Source organism: Asterias rubens, chromosome 1 (genome assembly GCF_902459465.1).
Source record: "Asterias rubens chromosome 1, eAstRub1.3, whole genome shotgun sequence".
Taxonomy (NCBI): Eukaryota; Metazoa; Echinodermata; class Asteroidea; order Forcipulatida; family Asteriidae; genus Asterias; species Asterias rubens.
Window position 1 is genome coordinate 757,706 of NC_047062.1, and position 26,241 is coordinate 783,946.

Below are 26,241 nucleotides of genomic sequence, written 5' to 3' on the forward strand. Positions count from 1 at the left end.
AAAAAAAAATCCTCTGACACCTATTATGGCACCATGGTGCATAAATGTTATGGCTCACTAAAAACCTTTGTGCATGTTTGTTTGTCCATTTGTGGTCGTTTGTTTGTTTGTTTATTTATTTATTTCTCTGGTGTTTTTTTTTTAAACTAACATGGTTCCAATGGTTCAGATATCCAACATACTAAACCACTACACACCATAAACAAATACTCAACTGATATAATTAATTTGATTCCATAAAGCAATAAAACAATGGACACTGGAGTAAGGAGAAAAAATTATCATACAATTTATTTTGACGAATGACAGCCCTACAATGTAAGGGAACATGGAATACATTTCCATATTATCCATCATACAATAGGAATTTACAAATGAATTAAGTCTTAAAAATATGACATTGATACTTTTTGTTTGACATGTAACTGTGAACTGCAACCACAATATGCAAGTAAAATTGTCAAAATATTTACTCAGAAATCAGCTGTTAATTTGTTGACAGGTTATGTTACTACTTCATTCTGTGCATCGTCGCAGGTCACACTTGTAAAAAGCCATAAACATGATGAACGATAAAATAACAAACTGTGTACATCTCAAACAGCATTGAACGTTTTTTTTTTTTTTTTTTAATGCCAATTACTGTGTTAAGTACACTAGATTGTGAACAGGTCCGAAAGCTCAACTATGCCAGATTAACACAGTCTAGTAAAACTAAATAAATCAAAACAGAAGAATATTTTTTTCTTTTTTAACAGACATTAACATAAAAATAGGTGGTTGGAAATGAGTTTTTATTCAAAACTCAAACTGGAAAGAAAACCACCACTAAATTGTTAGTTCTAAAAGGTGCCTTATTTTCCTCTTAAAATCTACAAGCAAAACCTTCAAAACCTTAGGATGCAGTTAAAGAAGGTGGAGTAAACCTATTCATGAACGAAATATTTCCAAATTGTACCTTCCATTTGTTTTTGTCTACATGTAAATCATAATCCGAGTTGTGACTCTACTTGGTGTAAACAAACACCCTTAGATTCTGTGTAATATTTATTATTGATATACAAAACCGATACAAAGTATTTACAACAGTTTGCCAGTTGAGGCAATTTCACCAAACACTATTTGTAAAGTCAAAATTTTCAAAAAGTAGTGTTTTTCTTTTTTAGTTAGGAAGAAAAAGCAGTTATTAGAGCAAAATGAGAGTAAGCAACATCTCTGTATTTTTTAAAAACTCAATTCAGCCTTTGGCTGCGAAGTTTTAATGTTTTTTAATAAACCGATAACAATGATAATCTTGGAAGCAGCAAAATGAGACTTTTTATTGGATAGCAGGAACAGGAAATCAGTTTTGTGAGAAATGTTCTTATCCAGCACTACCAAATAGTTAATTTATGTTACATTAAAACAAAATCCCAACTTCTAAACCGAGCAAATCACTGTGAACAGACGAGCTTTTATCATTGCTTCTACCAATCATTCCTTTTTTTGAAACGCCATCCAAAAAGCTCTTGCTTGCTGCTTTACTAACCAAAATGACCCACGATATAAATGCAAGGTTGAATGGCCTCATGTTCGGAATTGGACCAAAGTAGAGACCCCACTCTTTATTCAGCCACCCCTAAGTTTGGACAACCCCCTCATAGTTTACCTGCTAGGGTTAGGGTTAGAAACATACACTAGGTGTGTCTGAACAATAGGGGTCAGAACAAAAGTGTCTGACTTTTTAACCTTGTTTAGAAGCATTGCATGGTGCTCTATTGATGTATCCCCCATTTGTCGTAACACAATTATATCTTCTTTGCTGTGTAGATAAGTTCTTGAGAATTGGTCTTATTACAACTTTTTGCAAAATTGAAAAGCGGCATTTTTTTCACACTGTGGTGCTGTTTATATAATAGATAATACAAACTGTATCAAGAAATAATAACATAGTTTATAGGATTTGAGGCAATATAATAGTTGACTAGAACTTTACAAATGAAAAAAGTATTCATTAAGTGTTATCAGAAAAAGAATTTCTTTTATCTTTACATTGTAAATAAAATAGTCTTAATTATTGCTAGAATATTCCTACTCCATAAACATGTACAAGAAATTACGGACACACCCAATCTCACTTCTTAATATTTACACTAGAATTAATGTTGAGCCTAAAGTAGAAAGTGAAATCAGTGGAGTTACAAACATTTCCTCTGTCTGATTCACAGAAGATGTATTTGTCTTTGATTCTGATATTCAAAAGGAAAGTTTTACATTAAGCATGGAGGTGTAGGAGAAATGACACCCCTATCATAAACAAAACCCTTGACCATAATCCTTATCAACTTCATTTCTTAAAATAGTGACCAACCTTGAAGCTCAGGTAATAAGAGGTTTCCTTCAACAAATCGCCCTTTCAAACATTGTTTTTCACCAAAGAAATAAATATTCATGGACAAATAAATTGAGAAACCTATCAAACCTCCCTTCTATGGAGAACTCAATATCATCCAGTGTGATTGTTAATGATAGGGACAGTACATCATTCTGCAATATGATATCAAGTGACCTATAGGTCACTTGATATCATATTGAAGAATCAATACAGCACAGTCAACCCCCCTACTGTATGACCATGCATCAATACAGCAGTCAACCCTCCTACTGTATGACCATTCAATATCATTCATCCCGCATAATAACCACTAAGTTAGTACCAAGTACTGTGGTTTTGAATGAAAGACGCACTGTGTCAGCCTGTAATATGATGCCAAACAATACACACACATTTCTGCCACTACTCCCAACCTATACAGTTGAATGCTTTCCAAATTGATGGTACATTTTAACAGCAGTAGGAGGGTTAAGCTAATCAAAGGCAAAGTCTCTTACAAGAAGATTTATGTCTAATACTAATCCAAACGTTACTATCGTAAGAGATTATTTTAAAAACAGTACGATTACAATACAAGGATGAACAAAACTACAATAGAGAAACCATGATTTATATTTTCAAACAAACACTAATTAACTAAAACAACGGCAATAAAACATAAACAATCTCAAATCTGTAGTAACATCCGATGAGCACACCATTGTTTATTCTCTGCATATCAAGGTCCTCATTGCACACAAAAATACATATATATATGAATGCTTTATCTTGTGTAGTTTCAGTTATAAGAAAACACTGACAAGTTGACTAAAACTTGTGTTATGAAGTTTTTTGTTTTTTTCATGATCGTTGAAGCAGCATGAAGATACAGTTTGCATTACAAGCGTCAACCAATTTAACGGGAAAAACTTTCACATTATGCTTAACAAATAGTTGAACTTTTGCTGAAGAGTTCAAATTACAAGTTTCCTTGGTGGTACGTAGAATCATCCCAAGTTTCCTTGGTGGTACATAAACTCATCCTACAGAAGGATATCTACTCCATCTTGTTTCTCTCCAGATTGGTAACAAGTTCTTCTTCCGAGTCGTCAAAGGCACCAAGGGCACTGAATAAAATAGAACAAGAAAACGATTAACCCAAACTCACTTGAGTGATTTACTGGGATCCTTCCTTACTCACAAAAAGATCAACACCATTCAGTAACTCAACATCCAAACTGTTGGACTCTGATTATGGTGGTATGCCTGATCCCATGTAAAGCATGATCAGTTTACTAGTGCAGTCCTCAGTCCAACACCATTCAGTAACTCAACATCCAAACTGTTGGACTCTGATTATGGTGGTATGCCTGATCCCATATAAAGCATATTACCAGATCAGTCCTCAATTACCATTCAGTAACTCAACATCCAAACTGTTGGACTCTGATTATGGTGGTATGCCTGATCCCATATAAAGCATATTACCAGATCAGTCCTCAATTACCATTCAGTAACTCAACATCCAAACTGTTGGACTCTGATTATGGTGGTATGCCTGATCCCATATAAAGCATATTACCAGATAAGTCCTCAATTACCATTCAGTAACTCAACATCCAAACTGTTGGACTCTGATTATGGTGGTATGCCTGATCCCATGTAAAGCATGATCAGTTTACTTGTGTAGTCCCAAGTCCAACAACATGCAGCAAATCAACACCTAAACTGTTGGACTCTGATTATGATGGTATGTCCTGTGGGCCCAGCCGTGGAAGGCAAGGTGGATTCCAATTCGAACACCAGATGCTTTTTCCGTTCCAAAATCCCCACCCTCATACACACACATCCCCAAAAAAGCTAAATAAAAAAAGTAGAAACTGACTATCTGACCCCAATTTCATAGAGCTGCATAAGCACAAAATCTAGCTTAGCACAACACAATTATGCTTACTAGAATAAGGTTACCAGCCAAGCCACCATGTCACAAGTACAATTTGTGAAATTTCAAGCAATATTTTCTGCTTAAGCAGCTCTATGAAATTGGGCCAAGAAAGTGAAATACTTACGCATCCGCTACAGCAGCAGGGATGTTATCCTCAACCCATTTCAGATCATCATCATGCTTGCTGGATTGACTCTCATTACGGTTACCAATCACATTACGCATCTTCACCCCCTCTGTTGACATGGAAATGTAAAAAAAAATCAAACACGGCATATTCTATGAGCACAGTATTAACCACTTCAACAGAGGTATTACTTATTTTGGCAGAAACATCATCACATTTGACAAAGGGTAATTCAAAATCCTAAAAACCACTTTATCCTATTCCAAAATGTTGGCCGGCACTCTACCAACTGAGCTATCTATCTAGCTTTATGTTGGCAGTCTCCATATTTTGTCAATATCTTCCAACATGTCACAAAACATGCACCTTCCTGACTGGAATGTAACTTTACCCTGCAATTCTATTTGACTCACCGAATGCATCATTCAGCATGGGTTCTTCACTCTCATCATCCCCACGGTCAGTGAGTGGAGAGAAGGCATAGCGCTGATTGTTGGCTGTAGGTCTGAAGATGATCACAATCACAACCAAGATCACACAGAACAAGACGTGCCAGTAAGCGTCATCTAGCCATAACTCATGCCACTTCTACAAGTACAAAATAAAATATAGTGATTAAATTATGCAATTTCTGTATGAAATAATATATAGAACTTGGAGAATGCTTTGTGTTTAATAATATCTGCAAATCTGCTTTGGGACAATCCATGCACTCTGCCATTCTAGCAGTAGCTGCATCCACTCTGCCAATCTAGCTGCATCACAAATGTTAGCTTCCCCATTGGTTAATGTTGTCAACTTTGTCATACAGGCATGTCACTTGGTATTGAAACTCTATGTCCACAGCCAGAAATAAAGGTGTCTTGCCCTTACACAAATGAAGTATCAGGCCTGTCATTGGAACAGGTTTACTAATCTTTAAACATGTGTGTGGTTCTTCACAAGAGTTGAGCATTTTCACACAAAAATAGCAGCGGGCCTCTATTCAGAGACATTAAGGTAAAGAGTAAGGGTTACTGAAGTTCTGGGCTAGGGCAATCGTTTCTTCAAATTCCCAACACTTTAGTACGAAAGGTTTACCTATTGAGCTTTAACCCATTTTTTAGGCTCTTTTTTTTGTCCTTGTTATTCACAACGATATTGGTCCACAACCCAAGTAAGCTCATTACCAATACAAGAACTTTTTGTTGTAATTCTTTGGGACTCTTGAAGCCCTATTCAGGACTCTTTCTCTGTACACAGATACAGAGTCCTATCTATTAAAGGAACACGTTGCCTTGGATCGGTCAAGTTGGTCTTTGAAAAGCATTTGTAACCGTTTGTTATAAAATGCATACGACTAGAAAGATATTTTAAAAGTAGAATATAATGATCCACACAGGTATCACTCGAAATTGCGTGGTTTTCCTTTTACCTCGTCGACAAACACGGTCGGCCATATATGGGAGTCAAATGTTTGACTCCCATAAATGGCCGACCGTGTTAGTTCGCAAAGAAAAAGGAAAATCCTGCAATTTCGAGGCAAATTTGTGTGGATCATTGTATTCTAATTTTGAATCATCTTTCTAACCATATGCATTTTATAACAAACGGTTACAAACGCTTTTCAAAGACCAACTCGACCGATCCAAGGCAAAGTGTTCCTTTAAAAAGGCAAATTGGCCAAATTTCCATCGAGTTATTATCATGTTCATTTTATCGAGAGCAAAGAAAACTGAAGATGCCTGACCTTGATGCATGTTGTCCAACGATGTGTTTTTGTTGACCACAAGAGGAAGATGACCGCAGCCAGAACGCAGAAGATGAGAGTGTTGGTAAAGTGTCTGTACAACCAAAGCTTCACCATGTTACGTCTCAGACGCAATGTCCGTGTTGTGTCTACCAAACTTTTGAACACGTTCAAGATGTTGGTTAAGGAAATCTCCCATGAAGATTCTTGTCTCAAAGTATATACTCGTAAAACATTTACTTCATTTGGTGAAGGTTAAATCATGACTGCATTTACATCATATAATAAATTATGACCTTAAAATAAAGTTGTAATTTGTAAAATTGTAAGTATGTGACAATTTCTGCACAATCTTTACTTCTTAGATGAAGAAAACATTTCAAACCATGAAAGAATCATACTTCTTTTGTTCAAGAAGTTTCCGTAGGAAGCTATATTCAGCCTTTTTGGCGAAACTGCTCTAAGACGTTTCATACTTCATGAGCTTTAACTGACACTGCCTCATGCTTATCAAATTATTTGTTTTGATGAAAACTTGCACATTACAAGCTTTTTCTTTTTTCCCCTTGGTTGTTGTTGAAATGTGAACCCATTTGCACAAGCTGCATAGCCAGTTGAATTAGAATATTGAAACATTTATTTGTTTAAACACTGAGGTTAAAAAATGTCAACATCAATCAAACTTGCACATGACAAACTTTTTCTTTTTCCCCTTGGTTGTTGTTGAAATGTGTAACTATTTGCACAAGCTGCATAGCCAGTTTAGTTAGATTATTGAAACATTTATTTGTTTAAACACTGAGGTTTAAAAATGTCAACATCTATCAAGCACTTTCACATCCATATTTAGCCTCACCAAGATATTAATTTTCAAATTTAAATAGAAGGAATGGTTTAAAAGTTTAGAAATAAAAGAAAGTTTGTTATGTATAAAGGATATCCACCAACAGATGACAGCATCCAGAACGGCCAGTGGTAGGATAGCGATCAGTGCATGATCCTCACTCTGTACAAACACAATACAGAAAATATTAATAAACACAACAACTCCTTATACATTTTGCATTCTACATTAACCCACCTACTCTTGGTACCTTTCCCCTGTAAGTTCATCATTATTTTTTAAAGCATTCAGAATTCTGCGCTTAGTGGTTTAGTGCCTTGTGCTAACATGAAGCCACAATTACATGCACAACATCCCTGCTAACCTGTGAAATATGCTTACACTATTTAACAGCACAAAATGTTCTAGTAATGTAAGCAAATTCAAGCCTAATGAGCTAGTGGACTTCTTGGAACATAACTTAGCACTACTGTTGGGGACAATTCACAAGGTCAGCATAATATTGGTATCATTCACTTACTCCTTTGACCCTAAGGCAGGCCTCAATAGAGCTGAGGATAAAATACATCATTCCTGCTCCCATCAGCCAGTGGAGATCACGGCCAAGTCTAGGTCTGGTGATCAAAGAAATAAACAGTTTTTAAAAGGAAGCAGTGTTTGTGAAAGACAGATACTTTTAATTTGACAGAAGGCTACATTACTACATTCTATGGGCAAAATTTCATATGGAATCAGCTTCTGTTCATCAAAACATAGGGGTTACTACATACAGGGATGTGATTGCTTGTCTTTAAAAAAGCCTGAAAATTTAAACTGTCTGGAAATGTGAGTCCTATCATTGCGAGCGCAAGCTTGCCCCTTACGGCGTGGGGTCCGGGGCCCGCCCAAGGGTGCCGGAAAAATGTTGAAGTCTAGATGCTCTGTGGTGCATTCTAAGCTTCCTTAGAACACCTTCCTTAGAATCACTTTTTGTTGCCCACTTCCAGTGTTTTTGAGGAGAAAGAACAAAAAATCTCAAATATTGCATTTAATTCAGCTGGGAAACCCTTGTTCAGAATAAGTATAACATTGGAAACACAAAATCATTGCCAAATTTACTCTGTGTTTAAAATAATCTGCCATTTTCAGTGGCAGACTTCTTTTTGCGTGTAAAGGGAAAAGTGAAATCATACATTGTACTTGTTGTAGCCTTGGGTAAACAGACCCGGAGATGATGGTGTCATCACGCATCACAGTAAGTACCTATCACTTTTCTAGCCGCGGTCACTAATTTTTCATAGCAGTTAGCACTGATGCAAATGAATCTCAAGTCCGTCAACAGTGCCCGACTCCTCCAGCCAACTCCAGCGGAATTTATTTTGAACACCTTTTTTCAGGTCTCGAACTGATGGGTCTCCCCTCGGCAAAGTTTGTTTCGACGCCGCCATGCCAGTTAGTTTCGAAGCCGCCATGCCTATGCGACTGGCTGACGAGACAACAGTCATGACAGTACGAATCCTCAAAACAGTCGTACGTGGTACGGATTGTATTGGTGTGGCCACACGCGGACGGACGTTGGCTGGCAAATGCTGCCATATTGTGCACGCAAACCAAAAATAGAAGCTCCAGCGCAGCGTTGATCTTCGTTGCTCTACTAGCATTGGCGATGCGCAATTTCTAAATTGTTCGTGCATTTCGAGTTTTTTAAATTTGCGCAGTTATCACCATGCGTAAAACCACCGCACATTGCGCAGACACAAAATGAGGTCACTGCTACACATTTAGTCTGTTCCCCCATTCCATTAATACACAAGCACAGCACACGCGTTAATAGGAACTAGACTTGGTGAAAGAAGCACGCTACTCACCAGTAAAAACAACAAACCGTACCGGTCCAATGTGAGAACGATCACAACTTATGCGTCTTCTTAGCGTCATTTAATAAAAATCCCGTCCGACCCAGCGCTCTGTTTCCACCTCGTTCTCATATATGGCAATACAATTTAATGTAGAACGTTCATCATAAAACCAATTAAATACATTTCGGCATGCAAAACTCAACATGAATAATTAATTAGCACAATCTACCCCCCGATTTTCTCAACGGATTCACATGATTCACGTTGGTTGACTTTTTGAGTCGAAAAAGCCGGAAATCCGGCAAAAGCCGGAGAAATCACATCCCTGTACATATGAAAATACCTAATAGAGAATGTTGGAACGACCTTTGCTATTCTAGAGCAGGTCAACAATAGAGCATACCTTGTGATACCATATCCCAAGCTGACGATAACAACCAGCATTCTAGCCAGAGAACGTTTCAAACAAGAAACCAGCTCAGCAAAGATGATTGCTCCTGGCATGGAAGTACCGTCTGTGTTGAGATGTTCATATTCTGCATAAAATACTGCTTTCTCAAGTAAACCTGTCAAAGAAAAGTAGGATATGAAACTTTGCATGGTGTGAGTACAATCAGGCAAGGTTTATGTTAGCAATATGAGTAAATCTCTTTTGATTAGTAATGGTTCTGAAAAGAACTGGTTGTTGACAACTAAACGCTTCTATCAGTATGCATACAATACAACTAAACGCTTCTATCAGTATGCATACAATACAACTAAACGCTTCTATCAGTATGCATACAATACAACTAAACGCTTCTATCAGTATGCATACAATACAACTAAACGCTTCTATCAGTATGCATACAATACAACTAAACGCTTCTATCAGTATGCATACAATACAACTAAACGCTTCTATCAGTATGCATACAATACAACTAAACGCTTCTATCAGTATGCATACAATACAACTAAACGCTTCTATCAGTATGCATACAATACAACTAAACGCTTCTATCAGTATGCATACAATACAACTAAACGCTTCTATCAGTATGCATACAATACAACTAAACGCTTCTATCAGTATGCATACAATACAACTAAACGCTTCTATCAGTATGCATACAATCTCTAAAACTGCTCTTATTTTTTCACTAAAACATTCACAAAACAATAATTGTGACGAAATATTAACAGCTTAGTTGAATGGTGTATTAATTGAAACTAGAAGATAGAGATGGATATATTCTTATGAAATTTATCAACAATGAACTTCTTTTTATTTTACATAAGGTGAACAAATAAAGCGATGAGTTTATACCCAACAGCATGACTCCACCAATCCAGAACTGAATTCTCAAGAGATCTCGCCACTGACATGCCAACATCAAGAGCCACAAAAACGCCATGATGGAATATACACCACACATAATGCCGTAGAACTACAGGTAAAATAACATCATCATTAATACATCATAAATGCCTCGTCTGAAAACCATACCTACAATGCTCAATACATAGGGACATTGGCTCTAAAAAGGGTACAACCTACCTTATTGTGATGTTGATGTCAGAAAAACATATAACATGTATTTTTAACATTTTTAAAGGCCAATTTGACAGATGATTTTTTGTAATTTATCTCCATTACCTCATTCCATGCGACATATCTGTGTTCTCTCTAATGAATCTAACACTCAATGAATCATGTTTATTATTACTACCTTTTAATGTAACTAGATACTTACAATCAGTAGGGGTCTTTGTGTTGCAGATAAGTAACCATGCTTTGATTTCATCATTATTGATACTGGGGAAAAAATGGAAATGAATACAGCATTAAAAAACAAAAATATAAATACGAACATGTTGAAAAAAAATAACAAAATCTATGCAGATCTTGCATATGATGGACTTTGCGGTAATTTTGCAGTATCTCATGATATCCCTTTTATTAAATGTCTGACATTGTTCCCTGCATGCTAAAACAATCACCAATTATGACTTCCATTACACTATCAAGGGGCCAGACTACTTCACCTCTCAGCCTCACTTTCAGATCCATTGGGTTTAATGGGAGAAAAAACAAAATGGCTTTCCAATGACCAAGGTATATATCTACTTTCTTGGTTAGGTGTGTACCTCATTGAAATGAAACTAATGAACATGATAAGAAGGAATCAGAGAACTTATCCATGAAATGTCAAATTGGTTGGATACATTGGCTCTTTTGCTAGTTTGAAAATTTATGTACACACTTTTTTATATATTTTTTTTACCTGGATTTTACTAAATTGGAGGCGCTTTGAGATGGTGTATAAAGTGCTATAAAGATAATGCTGTGTTTTGTTACCATCAAACGACGGTCTTGAGCTATTGAATTGTCGATATATTGATTGTTAAAATTGATACTATGGATTGTATTGACAAAACCCTATGAGTAGTTTTTAAAAAGTATAGAAAAAGGGTAGGTAGGTATCTCTAGCCAAAGTTTTTGATAAACATTTTACCTTTGACTTCTAGCTTGTTATCAGGTTTCTCTGGTTTCAGATGAACAATAAACAAGAACCTTCCTGCACGATCATTTGTTGTTGTTACTCTGTTTTTCATCTGTAAACAAATATCATACACATTAAGATTAATTCTTAAATCTAGAAAAATATGTGTGCACACCAAATGTAAAAAGAACACAGGCTGAATTCAACAGCCCAAACCTTCACCAGGTAGTACCATTTAATCCCAAATTTCCAGGGGATAGTTAGTTATAGCTAGAAGAACGTCCCCTGTGCTGCCGAAGTGTTAGCACAATGCTACGACCTTACGAAGATCATGCCGGTCACCTCGATCTCAAAATTCAATAAAGTCGGGACACAATCGTCGTAAAAATCAAAATAATTTAGCAAACGATAGACTCGTCCACACAACTGTACTGCTTCTACGCCAAAAGTGTTGCTAACTCGTTGCACCTATGATTACACAAAGACCAACGCCGACCAAGCCGGTTGTTTCTACTGTGCTGTGTTTTTATTACGACCACAGAGACCTCACCACGATGCTACCACGCTGCTGTACGATAATGATGTTCCCACTATGACTTTGCCCGGCTTACTGTTGGCTACGACTCGGCTACACTTGTTTTGAAAATGTTCAAATTAAGCATGAGGAGAGATGGCAGCTTCCCGACCTAGGATACCCCACCCAAACCAAATCATGCCCATGATCCTCCCACATTTGGCCCATGAGTGGCCTGTGATTGGCCACGCTTGGCATTTTATCCCTGCAGTAGAAGTGGCGTCTATGTGTGAACACATTGTAAGCGCTTTCTGTGGGACATTGCCTTTAAGATTAATACACAATCAAATGAATCTTTGCTCTTTGTGAAAACAAACCAAGAAATATTTAATTTAAATTGCAAAAACATTTTTCATTATCTAAAACACAAAAGCATTAACAACTGAAAAGAAGAGATTTACTTACCACTTCAGTTGATGGAGTGGTAGTTTTAGAAGCCTCAGTAGCTTTGACCTTTGTTGCCTTCGCTTTCTCTGTGGGCTTAGGAGCATCTGTTACAGGTAGAATTGCAGCTCGTCGTAATTTAATTTTATCAGCTTCATCTGGTTTAGCAGGTTCACCCTCCTGAAAATAATATGACATTTTGGAACGGGTAAATGACAAGCAATGATTTTTTTTTCTATTTTAAAACATCTCAATGAAATTGGACCAGACCAAAAATGACAAAATGATACATTAACTATAAAGCCCTCAGCACACTGCGAACTTATTCCCAGGGAGACTAATAAAGTAAGTTTATGGGGGAATTTTAACCCCCCACTACTACCTTGTGATGGTTTCACATGGTCGTTTAGCTTAACACTACTTCATATTTTCCTGAGTATTCCTGAGTATTTCATATGTGTTAGATAAATCCCCACCTTTGCTGGTTTGTCTTCTTTTGCTTTTGTCGGTGGTGCTTTTGTCGGTGGTGCTTTTGTGGTTATTGGTGGTCCAACATAGTTACAATGGGCGATAGGAATCGTTGAGTAACAGCTCCAACTGGTTGAATTAGTCTCATCCTGCCAACAAAAATATAAATAAACATATTTCAAGGAAGAATCATGTGTGGCTTACAGGCTGCAGGCATCGATGCAAAGTGAACAATAGTCTTATAATTAAACAACACTTTTGATAAAACACTGCCTTATTTCCTTTAAAGGGTTTTGGTACCTTTACTAGAGCATGTTTTTGGCCATGACATGAATCCCTACTCACTGTGAATGAACATGTAGGTAATATAATTTACCTGTAGAAGTTTCATAAGTCATCAAGTTTTTGAGAAAAAGTTAAAATCACAGAGCAATGTTTTCAGGAATGTCACATACATGGAAATGCATCGTACATGTAATGTTGCGTACATGCTAAAATAATTTTTTGTCTAACTAAAGAGAAGAGATAAATTTTGTGAAGATTGTTTTACTTATTTCTAAAAATTACAGCACCTCAGCAAGTAATGTTTGAATGGAAGCATTCTACCATCATTATCTTTAAAGCCGTTGGACATTTTCGGTAAACAGTAATGTCCAAGGCCCGCACTTTGTGGATAACAACTAAATATATAAAATAACAAACCTGTGAAAATTTAGGCTCAATCGGTCATCAGAGTCGGGAGAAAATAACGGGAAAACCCACCCATGTTTCTGTACGTTTCACCGTGTCATGACATGTGTTTAAAATAAATCCGTAGTTCTCGATATCGAGAGTTGATATTGTTTTAATGTTTTCTCAAAACGTAAAGCATTTCATGGAATAATATTTCAAGAGAAGTCTTTCACCATTACCTTCTGTAAACCCTGTAAGTTATTTGTAAATCTGTGAACTTTTTTTTTGTCCTGTTCCGAAAGTGTCAAATGGCTTTAAACCATGTAAGTTTAATGTAAAAGTATGAAGGTTTGTGTTTTGTGACATACAAAAAGTAGCCAAACCCATCAGTTCAACAAAAGGCTCTGACATGTGAAAGTGTAGTTGTTCCCTCAATGGTCTGGTTCCAATGAGGAGCATTTATACTGACATGTGAAAGTGTAGTTGTTCCCTCAATGGTCTGGTTCCAATGAGGAGCATTTACACTGACATGTGAAAGTGTAGTTGTTCCCTCAATGGTCTGGTTCCAATGAGGAGCATTTATACTCACATGTGAAAGTGAAGTTGTTCCCTCAATGGTCTGGTTCCAATGAGGAGCATTTATACTCACATGTGAAAGTGAAGTTGTTCCCTCAATGGTCTGGTTCCAATGAGGAGCATTTATACTCACATGTGAAAGTGAAGTTGTTCCCTCAATGGTCTGGTTCCAATGAGGAGCATTTATACTGACATGTGAAAGTGAAGTTGTTCCCTCAATGGTCTGGTTCCAATGAGGAGCATTTATACTGACATGTGAAAGTGAAGTTGTTCCCTCAATGGTCTGGTTCCAATGAGGAGCATTTATACTGACATGTGAAAGTGAAGTTGTTCCCTCAATGGTCTGGTTCCAATGAGGAGCATTTATACTCACATGTGAAAGTGAAGTTGTTCCCTCAATGGTCTGGTTCCAATGAGGAGCATTTATACTCACATGTGAAAGTGAAGTTGTTCCCTCAATGGTCTGGTTCCAATGAGGAGCATTTATACTGACATGTGAAAGTGTAGTTGTTCCCTCAATGGTCTGGTTCCAATGAGGAGCATTTATTCTCACAATTAACCCCTTGTATGCGATGGGATATTCAACTCAATTCAATTTAAACACATATTTATTTCCATACTTACATGTAACTACGGAGCAAAAATAACATTAAATAGCAGCCAACAGCGTAAACAGAATAAATAGAGTAGGGGGCTGTTTTGATAAGCAGAAGCTTGTAAAAATCAGCCAGACGGACAATTTAACAAAACAAACAGACAAACATGCAAACAAAAAAGACAGACGAACATAAGCCAAATATAAGGCGTTCATAATTAGTGAAAAGATGGCAGAACAGTTCAAGCAGAAGCAATAATAATAGCAATAATAATAATACCAAGACTTATATAACGCCCTAATTATGTAAACATGCTTTAGGGCACTGAACATGGAAATATAGACAAACTAAGAAATAAGAACATACAGAATTATAGCAACAGGAATAAAAATTCTTAAACACATTCAACCAGTTAGTAAACAAACTTAAACAATAGAAATCCTGAAGTATTAAATATACAATTAGGTCTAAAATCTAAAATGCAAAACACAAAATAATTATCCTACCGCTAGGAGCGTACTGCTTGATGAGCAGTACCCACTATCAGCTGCCTCACTCCGCTGTATAACAATATAGCTCTCAGAAGCAAACATCACTTCATCACCATTAGATGAGAAGAACCTCTCAAGATATGCGTTGGTTGAGTTCTCCTATGGAGTCAATCAGGATTTGAAACTTTGCATGGTGGAAATAAGACATAGTAAGGTTTGCGGTAATACCATGTAATGATCAGTATGAGAATATCATTACATAGTGTTACTGTAAACCTAGCCCTGGAGGCCTTACCTTTTCGTATTGTACTACAGTGACGTCCTGGATATCAGGATACATTTCTGGAAGCATTATTTCATGAAAATTACGGATTTGTGAAGAATATATTACCAAAACCCACCACAGAAAAGTGTATGCCGCCATAGAATTTGAATCTGTTGAAATTAGTGGCTTGTTGCAGGTGAGATTTGAGTAATGAAGCTTTGAAAATTTTCCGCCCCAGAAACGGGCCTTAATAGTTGGGACTCTGTATTTGTGTACAGAGAAAGAGTCCTATATAGGGCTACTGTACACCTTACTATATCTAACAGTTAGACTAAGTTAATCATGGCATTATGAGCTAAGCACCCTGCAGGCATAATTTGTACACAGCTCAATGGCACTTACATCAAATCTCACTATGATGGTCTTATGGAGATTGCAACTTACCAGCTTTATCAAACGACGTGGGTTTCCACATTGCTTTAAAGGCAAAGTATACTTTTGGTTTGTTGAACTGTTCATTTTGTTAAAACTAACATGTGAAAATAATTTAACTTCAAAAGGTGGTCACGTTTTTGACATATCAGTGAAAATCCAGAGTGAATTTGTCAATGCAGAAGGAATCCAGAGTGAATTTGTCAATGCAGAAGGAATCCAGAGTGAATTTGTAATGCAGAAGGAATCCAGAGTGAATTTGTCAATGCAGAAGGAATCCAGAGTGAATTTGTCAATGCAGAAGGAATCCAGAGTGAATTTGTCAATGCAGTAGGAATCCAGAGTGAATTTGTCAATTCAGAAGGAATCCAGAGTGAATTTGTCAATTTAGAAGGAATCCACTAGCTGAGAAGCGGTTCTCAGCTTCAATTTGAGAGGGGGGGGGGGGGGGCATAAAAACTGATATCTTTTACAAAAACCACATTTCTTCAGAGTGACATATTTCTAAAAATGCTTTATATTATCGAAAGCTGATGTAAGCTTCTAACCAAAAGTTGTTATTGCCATCAAATTAAAGAGTGATTACCAAATTGTACACTTGTAATAGATCCCATTATGTGAAAAGGCTTGTGACTTCATATCTGTATAACATTTACCTTCAACTGATTGTATACTTCGTTGCATTCTGTGAAGCGAACCATCCATTCTATTTGAAACTTTGCAGAACCAGCGCAGCTGTCCACTAAACAATTGAAAAGACCAATATTACAAATCCATGTTTATCAAAAATGTGACACACCGCACCAAATTCAGTCATAATAGGTTACGTTCAATTTTCAATGAGAACATAAGGATGTTGCATTAGTTGACATAAGAATATCTGGCATGTGTGTGTCCCCCTTAAAAACAAGTCTTTATAAAAACTAAAGTTATTAGATTCAGATGTAGGTTTGCAGTAATACCTTGTATTAAGTCTTAATTGAGTATGTGTGGTTGTGAGAATAACTGTAGGTAAGAAAGGCATGTAACTACAGTTTGTCAATTAAGAGCAAAGTGCCACAGCCAGGCAAGGCAAGACTTTCTAATGTGTATTTCATTGTTTCAATGGCACAGCTGGAAAACCAAATACAAGAAAATCAGCTGAAATGTTCTTTACCTTTAGGGCAATGTTCAACATCAGTAGAAGAAAGTATTGTATGGTTGACATACAAATTGCTCCTAGTGCAAATATATCTGTCATGAAAGGGGTCATCCAAACTTTTCAAAATAAGGGTTGTATGAAAATACATGTACTACTTTGAAAGCTTGCACTTGGGGTAAATAATAAATTATCAACCAACTTACCTCTAATTCCTATTTCAGTCTCCTCTGACAGGCTTTTGGTTATACCAACGTAATCATTCACCTAAGGTTACAATACAAAAGTAAAATAAAGTTAGCAGAAACACTGGAATCTGCAAATGAGTTCAAATACAACTATGGGTAACTTTTTTGTATCGGTTTGTGCCACAGTTTTTCCAGGTTGTTCTAAATTAAAATAAACCTATCATTGCAAAGTACAGGATTGTGTAAACAGTTATATCTTAAAAAGTTATACTTATAAATAATTTTCCATTTTGCATTCAATCTAATCTCCGTCAGTATGCACATGACACTGTCTTGTACAGAGTCATTAAAAATCAAGATGATGAAGTGGCACTCCAGGATGACCTGCAGCACATAAACACTTGGTGTAATCTAAACTGTATGTCTTTAAACCCAAATAAGTGTAAATTAATGACTGTGACCAGGTCTAGAAACCCTGCTAAACCACTGTATAAAATTGCCGAAAACACTTTGGAAAATGTGGATAGTTACAAATACTTGGGTGTTATTATCTCCAGGGACTTAAGCTGGAAAACACATGTTAATAAAGTCAGTTCCAAAGCCACTAGACTCAACGGATTTATTGGTAGAGTAGTTAAAACTAGAAACCCTTACATTCTGACTTTACTTTATCGCTCAATTAGCAGACCCATACTTGAATACGCAGCTCCAGTCTGGTGCCCTGTTCTTTCGACTCAGCAAAAAACGCTAGAGAAGGTACAGAGGCGATTCACCCGTTTTTGTTTGGGTCTGCCGAGAAGGGTTTTAATTGATTCTGTAAATGAAATAGAATATTCTGACAGGTGTGTCAAGCTGGGTCCTGCCTCTTTTGATCAACAGGGTTCGTTTCCTTTCAATTACGTTTGTTATTAAACGTTTATATAACAAATTTGACATTGACACGGACACTCTAATTCCCATTAATTGTAGACATATCGAATCTGTTAAATTTGTCCATCATCGGGCTCGTTCCAATGCTGCCCATCATTCTATTTTTCACAGATTCTCTAGATTATGGGCAAACTACCGCCCTGCATTAAAGATACAATTATCCATAGTTTATCCTCCTTCACAAATTCCCTCAGGAATCATTTATTAGTCCCTGGCGAGGAGGTCCCCTTGACCAAAACAGTTTAACTTTCTAGTTGCCTTGCCCATTCAAATACCTTGCTGCTGTTTTTTATTTCTCAAATTTATAGTGCCTTTTGCATAATTAACTAGAATCTCTCTTTTGACGATTTTGTATTTTTAATGCCCATTAGTGCTTTTATAGGTTTAACTGCTTGTATAGTTCTATATTTTTATACTGTATGCCATGTTTTAATAATGTCCATCTGTAATGTCCCTTTTTGTCTCTTCGTAAATTGTGGCATCAGGAGATTAATTCGATAGTAATTTAGTTTACTTTTTTAAAATCCTTCAGGGGTGCTGCTTTTTTTGTTATTGTATTGTATGTTCTTGTTTTTGTTTTCTTCTGTTCTTATTGTCTGTGCTTGAATTTTTGCCTGTGAAATTAATAAATGAATGAAATGAAAAACTAGTAGTAGGTGAAACTGTGTGTCCGTAAACTGGGCATATGATGAAATTTTGAGTTTATTGCTCAAAATGTTATTTATGACTCGGGAAACGGTGGGAAATTATTTCGTACTTACCTCAGTCAACGTTGCAGTAAATATTCCTTGCTCAGGACCTTCACAGGAAGAAAGGTTCACACACAACGCCAATATAAAGACGAAGAGTTTTCGCAACCGTACACCCTCCATGTTGGCAAAATATCTGACTAAATATTACACTGGTTTCTCAATATAAAACAGATTGATTACTCATTGACGAAGCAGGTTACCATCACATGATCCCGACGTGTCTCTCTCTTTTGGTCTCTTTCCCCCCTCTCGCGAACGCAGAGAGAGGGCGCTATTCAGTTGTATCAACTCTATAAGATGGATTGACGTTACCTCTTACTAGCTCGGTTTTGGTAGCATAATATTGCCTATCACAGTATCCTAAACAACCGATCATTGCTCTAACAATCTGGATAATGGAGATTGCAAAATTTTAACTTTTTACTAAAAAGTTATCATATACACAGATTGATAAGCTATAGTCGAAGGAAGCGACAGAATACATCCTGATGTAATCGAGTGAAATTACAACACTTAAAGCCCTCCATGAATCGCATTTTCTCTCTTAAGGTTGTAGTTTGAAATTGATACTCACAGTTTCAATCGATGTTCCAATCGATTCGAGTGAATTGCAGTCTTAAAAAAAAAGGTAAGATATACCAGGACAGGTGAGTCAGTAAGGAGTTCTAATCTCGCACAGTCTCTCCCGCCCCCCCCCCCCCAAGTCATCACCTTCTCAACTTTTTCTTTTACGTGATTTTTCTCAAAACTCACCATAATAGGTTAGAAAACATTTTTGCAGTATTTGGAAAGTATTGTTTGTTCAAAATCTATAAAACTTGTCAAACCTGTGCGACGTTGGAGCGCTTGGTTGTGTGTTTATCCCGTTCTGTGGACAAATTTGTAGGCCCCGGGAAAGTTTATTCGATAATGCCGCCAGTTTGTTGGTGCACATGGTGCACTGATGAGGCCTGGGTTGACAATTCTATTGTATTTTTGTGTTGCCTTAAAATTAGACCGAATAACAAGAACTGATTAATGTCTGAACCCTAAAATAAGCTTCAAACACAAAATTCAAAATGACCGCTTATATGGCGGTCAATTTGAATTCCACATTGCATTCAACACTATCACGTGAAAAATCACTACAACTTTTCTGGAAATAAAACTAAAAGTAAAAACAAGTAAAAATTTGGTTGAAAGAGACAAAAACGTTCAAAGCATTTGAAAAGTCAAAATGAATGTATGCCCTAACAGTTGAACCCTGATGACATAATTATAGGCCCTATCTTTTTCAGTCTGGCCTTAATAAAAACAAATGTTGGGTGGCCATAGAGCTTGATGGTGATCGAATAATGCGATAACAATCTACTAGTAAGGGCATACACTGAGTTTGCCACAACCTCCGGCAAGTTTGTGGGTTAAAACATCCGACTCTCATCACACAAATTAATCTCCTAATAAATCTCCTCAAGTTTGTGTCTATTATGGGAACGAAAACGAAATCGTGAAGGGCCAAACTGCGTATAGAACTTAACTTCATTACCAGTGACTGTGTGAATGCTGTATTTAAAGACCGATTAATCTCAAACCCGTTCTCCTGACGCTGATATGAGATAAGGGAAGATTACACAAGAAGTGTTTCTGATATAATTATTTTTATTTATTGATCTGGTCAATCGAAATAAAAATCCATTTGTTGTGGAGTAATTTTCGAAAATATCCCCGACGAGAAAAAAAAAGCTCTTAACTGTAAAAACAAAAAATTCGATCACGACTATAATCACGACAAATAAAATCCCTTTAGGGATCCAGACAAAAGGGAATGCCCAACTGGCTAATTTTCATTTCCAACAGTTTTGACGGATTTTGAAATCTTGAATATCGTCAGCCGTAGACATAACGGTTATAATGACAATACAGTCATGTGCATTATAGCGAGCTATATCAGTCAGTAGCTCGATATTTTGTTTTACATGTATCTATATTCTTGATAGAAATAACACAGCCTCTTATTGATCCTTTCCAACTACCTAGAAAAGACTTTGATCCTACTGCTGGCTTTTTCGCTTTTGTATCAGACAGAATGCGACAATCTTTTAATCGATTACCGGCTTCAAAAGGCTTAATCTCCGGGTATCTACGTCACTGATCAGTAGTCACCGCATGCTACCACAGACAAGGCCTTGCCAACAACACGGACAAACATAGCGTTATTAAGGGTGGAATGACTCCTTTATTCAATCGCTAACTCTTTGTACGAGTGTTGGGAGGAGCAATTAATTGTCGAGAATTGTACAGGATACTATAAATTCAGTTTAGCAAGAGTGTTTGGAGTCCACAGAGTTACCTTAAGGTGCTTAAAACAGGTAGGTTCAACTTTACTTCAATAATTAGGGGAAAAATAAAATTCTACTTCTATCTCATGTGGAGTAAGTTGCGAAACTGAAGCGCTTATTAGTTACGACCAAGGTGGTCTTGCGGTAACAAACGGAAAAATTAACGCCTAAGCGTACTCGGCGAAGTAGATCTGCTCATCACATTGGGCCATACTGTTTAATTGATAAGTTTCACGTTTTGTAGTTCGTGTTGGAATTAATCTGTAATCTGATTAACTCTTAACAAACAGGTTCACTTGACGCAATCAACAATCTAGTGGAACAGCATTATTTAGTGTCTGTCTACGACCTTTCGGCTGATTTATAACAGATGAGTTATAAGATTCACAACTTCGAAGTCTCATCAAGGTTTTACAGAAGGTCCAGTCATGGCGAATGGTTCTTATCGACTGGATTTGAAGAGGGACGACGCCCGGACTCTCATGATGAAAATGGACGCTCGTCTAACGTACGCTGGACGCGAGAGGAACGCCGCGTTTCAGCTTGAGGGTCAACGTGAACTGAAACACATCGACTACGCTCGGCATCTTATCAATGCTGACTTCAATCGGGCTAAGAGAGAAATACAACGCCGTATTGACTTCTTCCAAACGCTGCAGGAGCAGAACAGGGAAAGACAGAAGAAGAGAGATATTGCTTGGTGTGAAGATGAAGAGAAGGATTGGGAACGAAAGGCACGAGCAGCCAGGAGGCGCAGAACTCTCCCTAAGATTAAAGTCTACAAGAACCACAAAGCTGAGGCTGTTGGTTCAATTCGACGCGACCAGAAGAGAGAGTTTGCAAACAAGATGACAAATGTAATGAGTTTGAATCGATCACTGGATGCACTCACTAATTCCTACGCAAAACGAAAGACACGGAATGAACAAACCGAGGATGAGAAATCCATTAAGGGTAGTTTAGAGGATGAGCCTAAACCGACGCAACCTAAGTACGGTATGCCTGCGACACAAACATTAAGTCTACCTGAACTACCTGCCAGTAAAACTGGACCCAAGAAGAGTTCGTTGAGTCAGATGATATCAAGCGGCGAGACAAAGTTCCCCGGGATCGGTGCGAATGAGAAGCAACAAGTCGCAGCCCCGGGGAAGCCGACGAACACGAGTCTAAGGACATTCTACATGAACACAAGTACCAACTCACAGCCTGCGGTAAATGTAAGCGACCGCGGACGGCGTCGGGTTTCAATCGTCGATCCAACCACCCAGACGAAAACACGCCGTGTTCCAGCTCTAAAACTCGGCCCCCAACAAAATATTCCACTCCGCTTTTACGAACCTGAGACAAATCCTTTCTTGAACGGGGACAATGTCACTCCAACAAACCGCTCAAGCGAACTCTTGAACGCCAACAAGGCGGATGAGATGTATATTTGGCTCGGGTTCGATTCTGAGGAGGAATACGAGAAACTAAAACGAGGCGAGTTGGTGCTGGAATTCGACGACGAAGCTGGGTCTGACACCAGTAGTAACGTAGACGCGAATGACCGTCGGCTTCGGGAGCTTACAGGGGGAGGAGATGCTCGACCTATCGGGGAAACCCCGGACCATCTAACCCGGAGGTCCGAGTCCAAACTAGGTGCACCGAGGATTATGATTGCCTCGGCGAATGATACCCGTAATCTTAAAGGCTTGGATCGGTTTGCAAATGCCGCAAAAATGGTCATGATTGTTCGGCAATTTCAAACCAGTATATTAGAATGAGACTCTTTGCATTGTTTATCCCACCGCTCATATTATTATGAAGCAGTGTCAATTTAAACAATGAACAGTAAATCCCTCTTTCTATCAGCAAAGAACAATATTCTATGACTTTGTATGCACTGGACTAAAACACGGACTTGTGTGTGATTACATATTCCATGTTTTTGTATTATCTTTTGAAGCAGGAATAAGCTCCTACCCAAAAGCCCATTTATTCTAATTTCATGAAGTCAAATGTTTGTATCCTAACAAACTTTGTAAAATTTGTTTGTAAAAGGTGGCCCTAATTCTCGGAATCGATCTACAACTGCTCAGTGAATAAAGTCCAGTGTCCTCACTCATCTAGTGTGTCTAGTGCAAACTAGGGGATACAAATCAAAGTTACTCTTCCTAAACTATACGTGCACCACAGAGATTCAATGAAAATGTTCTGATATGAGGTTTGTGGTAACACCATGTGTAATGAGAAGTGTTGGTTCTGAAAACAACCGGTGGTTGACAACTCAACGTTTCGATCACTATGCTCTGATCGTCTTCAGGAGAATGATACGAAGACGTTTAGAGCATAATAAATATACTGGTCGAAAAGTTGAGTTGTCAACCACCGGTTCTTTTCAGAACCAACACAAACCACAAACCTCACCTAATTTTACCCCCAAAGCAAAGTTTCAAATCCTACTGATATTGAAAAGGTTGTAATGTAATCAGTTCGTACCTGCAGAATTCTTGAAATTTTGTGAAAGGTTTAACGGATGCACTATTGCTTCATACAAAATATTAATTTTATATTTGTATTTTTACAACTTGTGCAATATAATTAGTTTACATCAAAACGTTTTTGACGAACTGTGTTATCAAATAAAAAGTGTATATGTACAGAGAAAAGTTCTGTAATAAAATAAACACCGGTGGTTTTTCCACCTCGAAATATTTCATACGAAACTTTGATCCGACCCATCTTGTTTCTAGGCTGTGATGTCCACTTGAGTACCAAAAGCCCGCACATAACCGCCAAGTTAGTTTGCCTTTAATAAAACCGGAACTTCTAAAACTTGTGTACTCTTTAATTTCCTACTTGAAAGACCCTGGACACTATTGGTAATTGTCAAAGACCAGTCTTCTTACTTGGTGTGTTTCGACAAATGCACAAAATAGCGGCTTGTGAAAATTTGAACTCAATTGGTCGTCGAAGTTGCGAGATAACAATGGAAGAAAAAAAACTGTCACACAAAGTGTGATCTAATTTTGAGGCCCCGAAATCAAACTCATGGAAAATTACTTCTTTCTCGAAAACTACATTACTTCAGAGGGAGCCGTTTCTTATACCACGAACAGCTCTCCATTGCTTGTTAACGTCAAGTAAGTTTTCATGCAAACAATTATTTGAGTCATTACCAATAGTGCCTGCTGCCTTTAAGAGGCATGGCTACAATAATGTGACCTTGCAGTCATACCTTAAAAGAACGTTACAGAACCTTAAAAGAACCTTACAGAACAATACAGATTGTTGCTAACTATATAAAGACTTGCTGGCAGTATAAGCACTGTATGTAACCCACCATACACATGAGAACTGACAAATCTACAGAATTTGAGATTGATCGGTAATCTTGGTCACGAGAAAAGAGTGAAAAACCGTTTGCATGAAATCGATTTTTCTTTTATAAAACGCTCACTGAGCAATAAACTAAAAATTGAAAGTTGTTTAAACTTATTTCACATCAAAATAGTATGACATTTCAGACAGACATATTTCAAGCGATGTTGTCTGACTTAAACATCATTAGACCGTGTAAGTTTTATGTAAATCTGTGGTCTTATATAAGTTTTTTGTTACCAGTTCTGAAATATCCCTTTCAATCCAATTTAATTCACATGTATTTCCATAAAACATTTCCACAATATCATAGAATCTTTAAAGAACATTCTGATTACAACGCAACTTTGCATTTATACCTCGACGTTGACTAAAGCAAGCTAGTCGAAACGTTGAGACCACAATAAAGAACCGACTCCGCGGTAGTGCAGTTAACGGCAGTGGACACTATTGGTAATTGACAACGACTAGCCTTCACAGTTGGTGTATTTCAACATATGCATAAAATGACAAACCTGTGAAAATTTGAGCTCAATCGGTCATCTAAGTTGCGAGATAATAACGAAAAAAGAAAACACCATTGTCACACGAAAATGTGTGCGTTTAGATGGTTGATTTCGAGACCTCAAGTTCTAAACTAAAGGTCTCGAAATCAAATTCGTGGAAAATTACTTCTTTCTCCAAAACTATGACACTTCAGAGGGAGCTGTTTCTCACAATGTTTTATACCACCAACCTCTCCCCATTACTTGTCACCAAAAAAGGTTTTATGCTAATAATTATTTTGAGTAGTTACCAATAGTGTCCACTGCCTTTAATTACGATCCTACAATGTATAGGCTAAAGTATAGTAGTCCCAGCAAACTTTCAATATCTTCCGCCCGGGTAGAAAAAAAAAAAAAAAACCCACAGTTCTTTTCAGAACTGAGAAGTCTCCCGAACCTCCGATTATCTACTCCGCGGCAGTAGAATAAAGCAAGACAGTTCTCTAAGAACAACTCTACCTGGCAAGGTAGATACACACATCGTGTTACCGCAAACCAAATATATTGATACCTCACCATGCAATGCCTCAAATCTTAATTTCTACATTTGTAAAATAAAACTCATGATGCGTATTTGTGATTGAACGTTCAATAATGATCCCAACATTGTAAGCCGCGTAATAATCTTAACTTTGTAATATGGACCGAAGTAGAGAAAGGCGCTATACTTTCCCATTTGCGTTTGGGTTAAATTTGAAAGTTAAAAGTAGAGAGAGAGGGGGGTGTAAATCGGTCTTTTTAATTGCCACTTTGGAACTTGGGTCAGATGCCGTCCCATTCCCAATGACGTCAATCAATAAAACATTATTTCCATCAACCACTTTTGAGGATTCTTAAAAAGAAACATCGATTGAGGATTGAGTAATGTCCATCCAAACAGCATAGTATAACCTGTGGACGCATTTCACTTCGATGTTACAAAGAGTCAATTGAATTTGTATAAGCTGTTTAGCGGTAGTGTCACAACAACCATGGAGGAATAACAACCAAGCCCTCGGACAATAACCAAATAATCGCCAAGCAAAGGAATCGCCTTGAGGGGCCATTGTTAAAGCCACGATACACGTCTGTGGCACGTCATTTATGCTACATTACTCTTCAAGTTTCCTAGAAAATGTCCTTATTGCTTCGTTATTTTTCATACGACAGCGAATAGTTTTCCCCAGTAGGGTTGATGGTGTTTTTATTCCAAGATGTGTTTTTGTCAAATACGATCTTCAAAGTTGTACA

At 37.4% G+C, this 26,241-nt stretch overlaps 2 protein-coding genes across 4 annotated transcripts; one reads left to right on the plus strand and one right to left on the minus strand.

The window, feature by feature from the left end:
- Positions 1-265: 265 nt before the first annotated feature.
- LOC117289409 (transmembrane protein 87A-like) lies at positions 266-18,991 on the minus strand. 3 transcript variants are annotated; one of them, XM_033770536.1, is made up of 17 exons: positions 18,798-18,991; positions 17,125-17,185; positions 16,437-16,522; positions 15,099-15,242; positions 12,757-12,897; positions 12,302-12,460; positions 11,335-11,434; positions 10,573-10,634; positions 10,146-10,266; positions 9,240-9,402; positions 7,519-7,612; positions 7,095-7,160; positions 6,155-6,322; positions 4,839-5,013; positions 4,423-4,534; positions 3,379-3,480; positions 266-3,347 (listed from the first exon to the last, which is right to left on the minus strand). In XM_033770536.1, exons 1-16 carry the CDS (start codon positions 18,906-18,908, stop codon positions 3,411-3,413), a joined length of 1,833 nt encoding a protein of 610 aa, XP_033626427.1. In that variant the 5' UTR covers positions 18,909-18,991; the 3' UTR covers positions 266-3,347; positions 3,379-3,410. The 3 variants fall into 3 exon arrangements, with proteins under 3 accessions (XP_033626427.1, XP_033626433.1, XP_033626418.1); XM_033770542.1 differs by having other exon boundaries at positions 266-3,343; positions 3,375-3,480; XM_033770527.1 differs by having other exon boundaries at positions 266-3,480.
- A 2,543-nt stretch (positions 18,992-21,534) lies between these two features.
- LOC117287866 lies at positions 21,535-22,869 on the plus strand. Its single transcript, XM_033768432.1, has one exon. It carries the CDS (start codon positions 21,535-21,537, stop codon positions 22,867-22,869), a length of 1,335 nt encoding a protein of 444 aa, XP_033624323.1.
- The last annotated feature ends 3,372 nt before the right edge of the window (positions 22,870-26,241 follow it).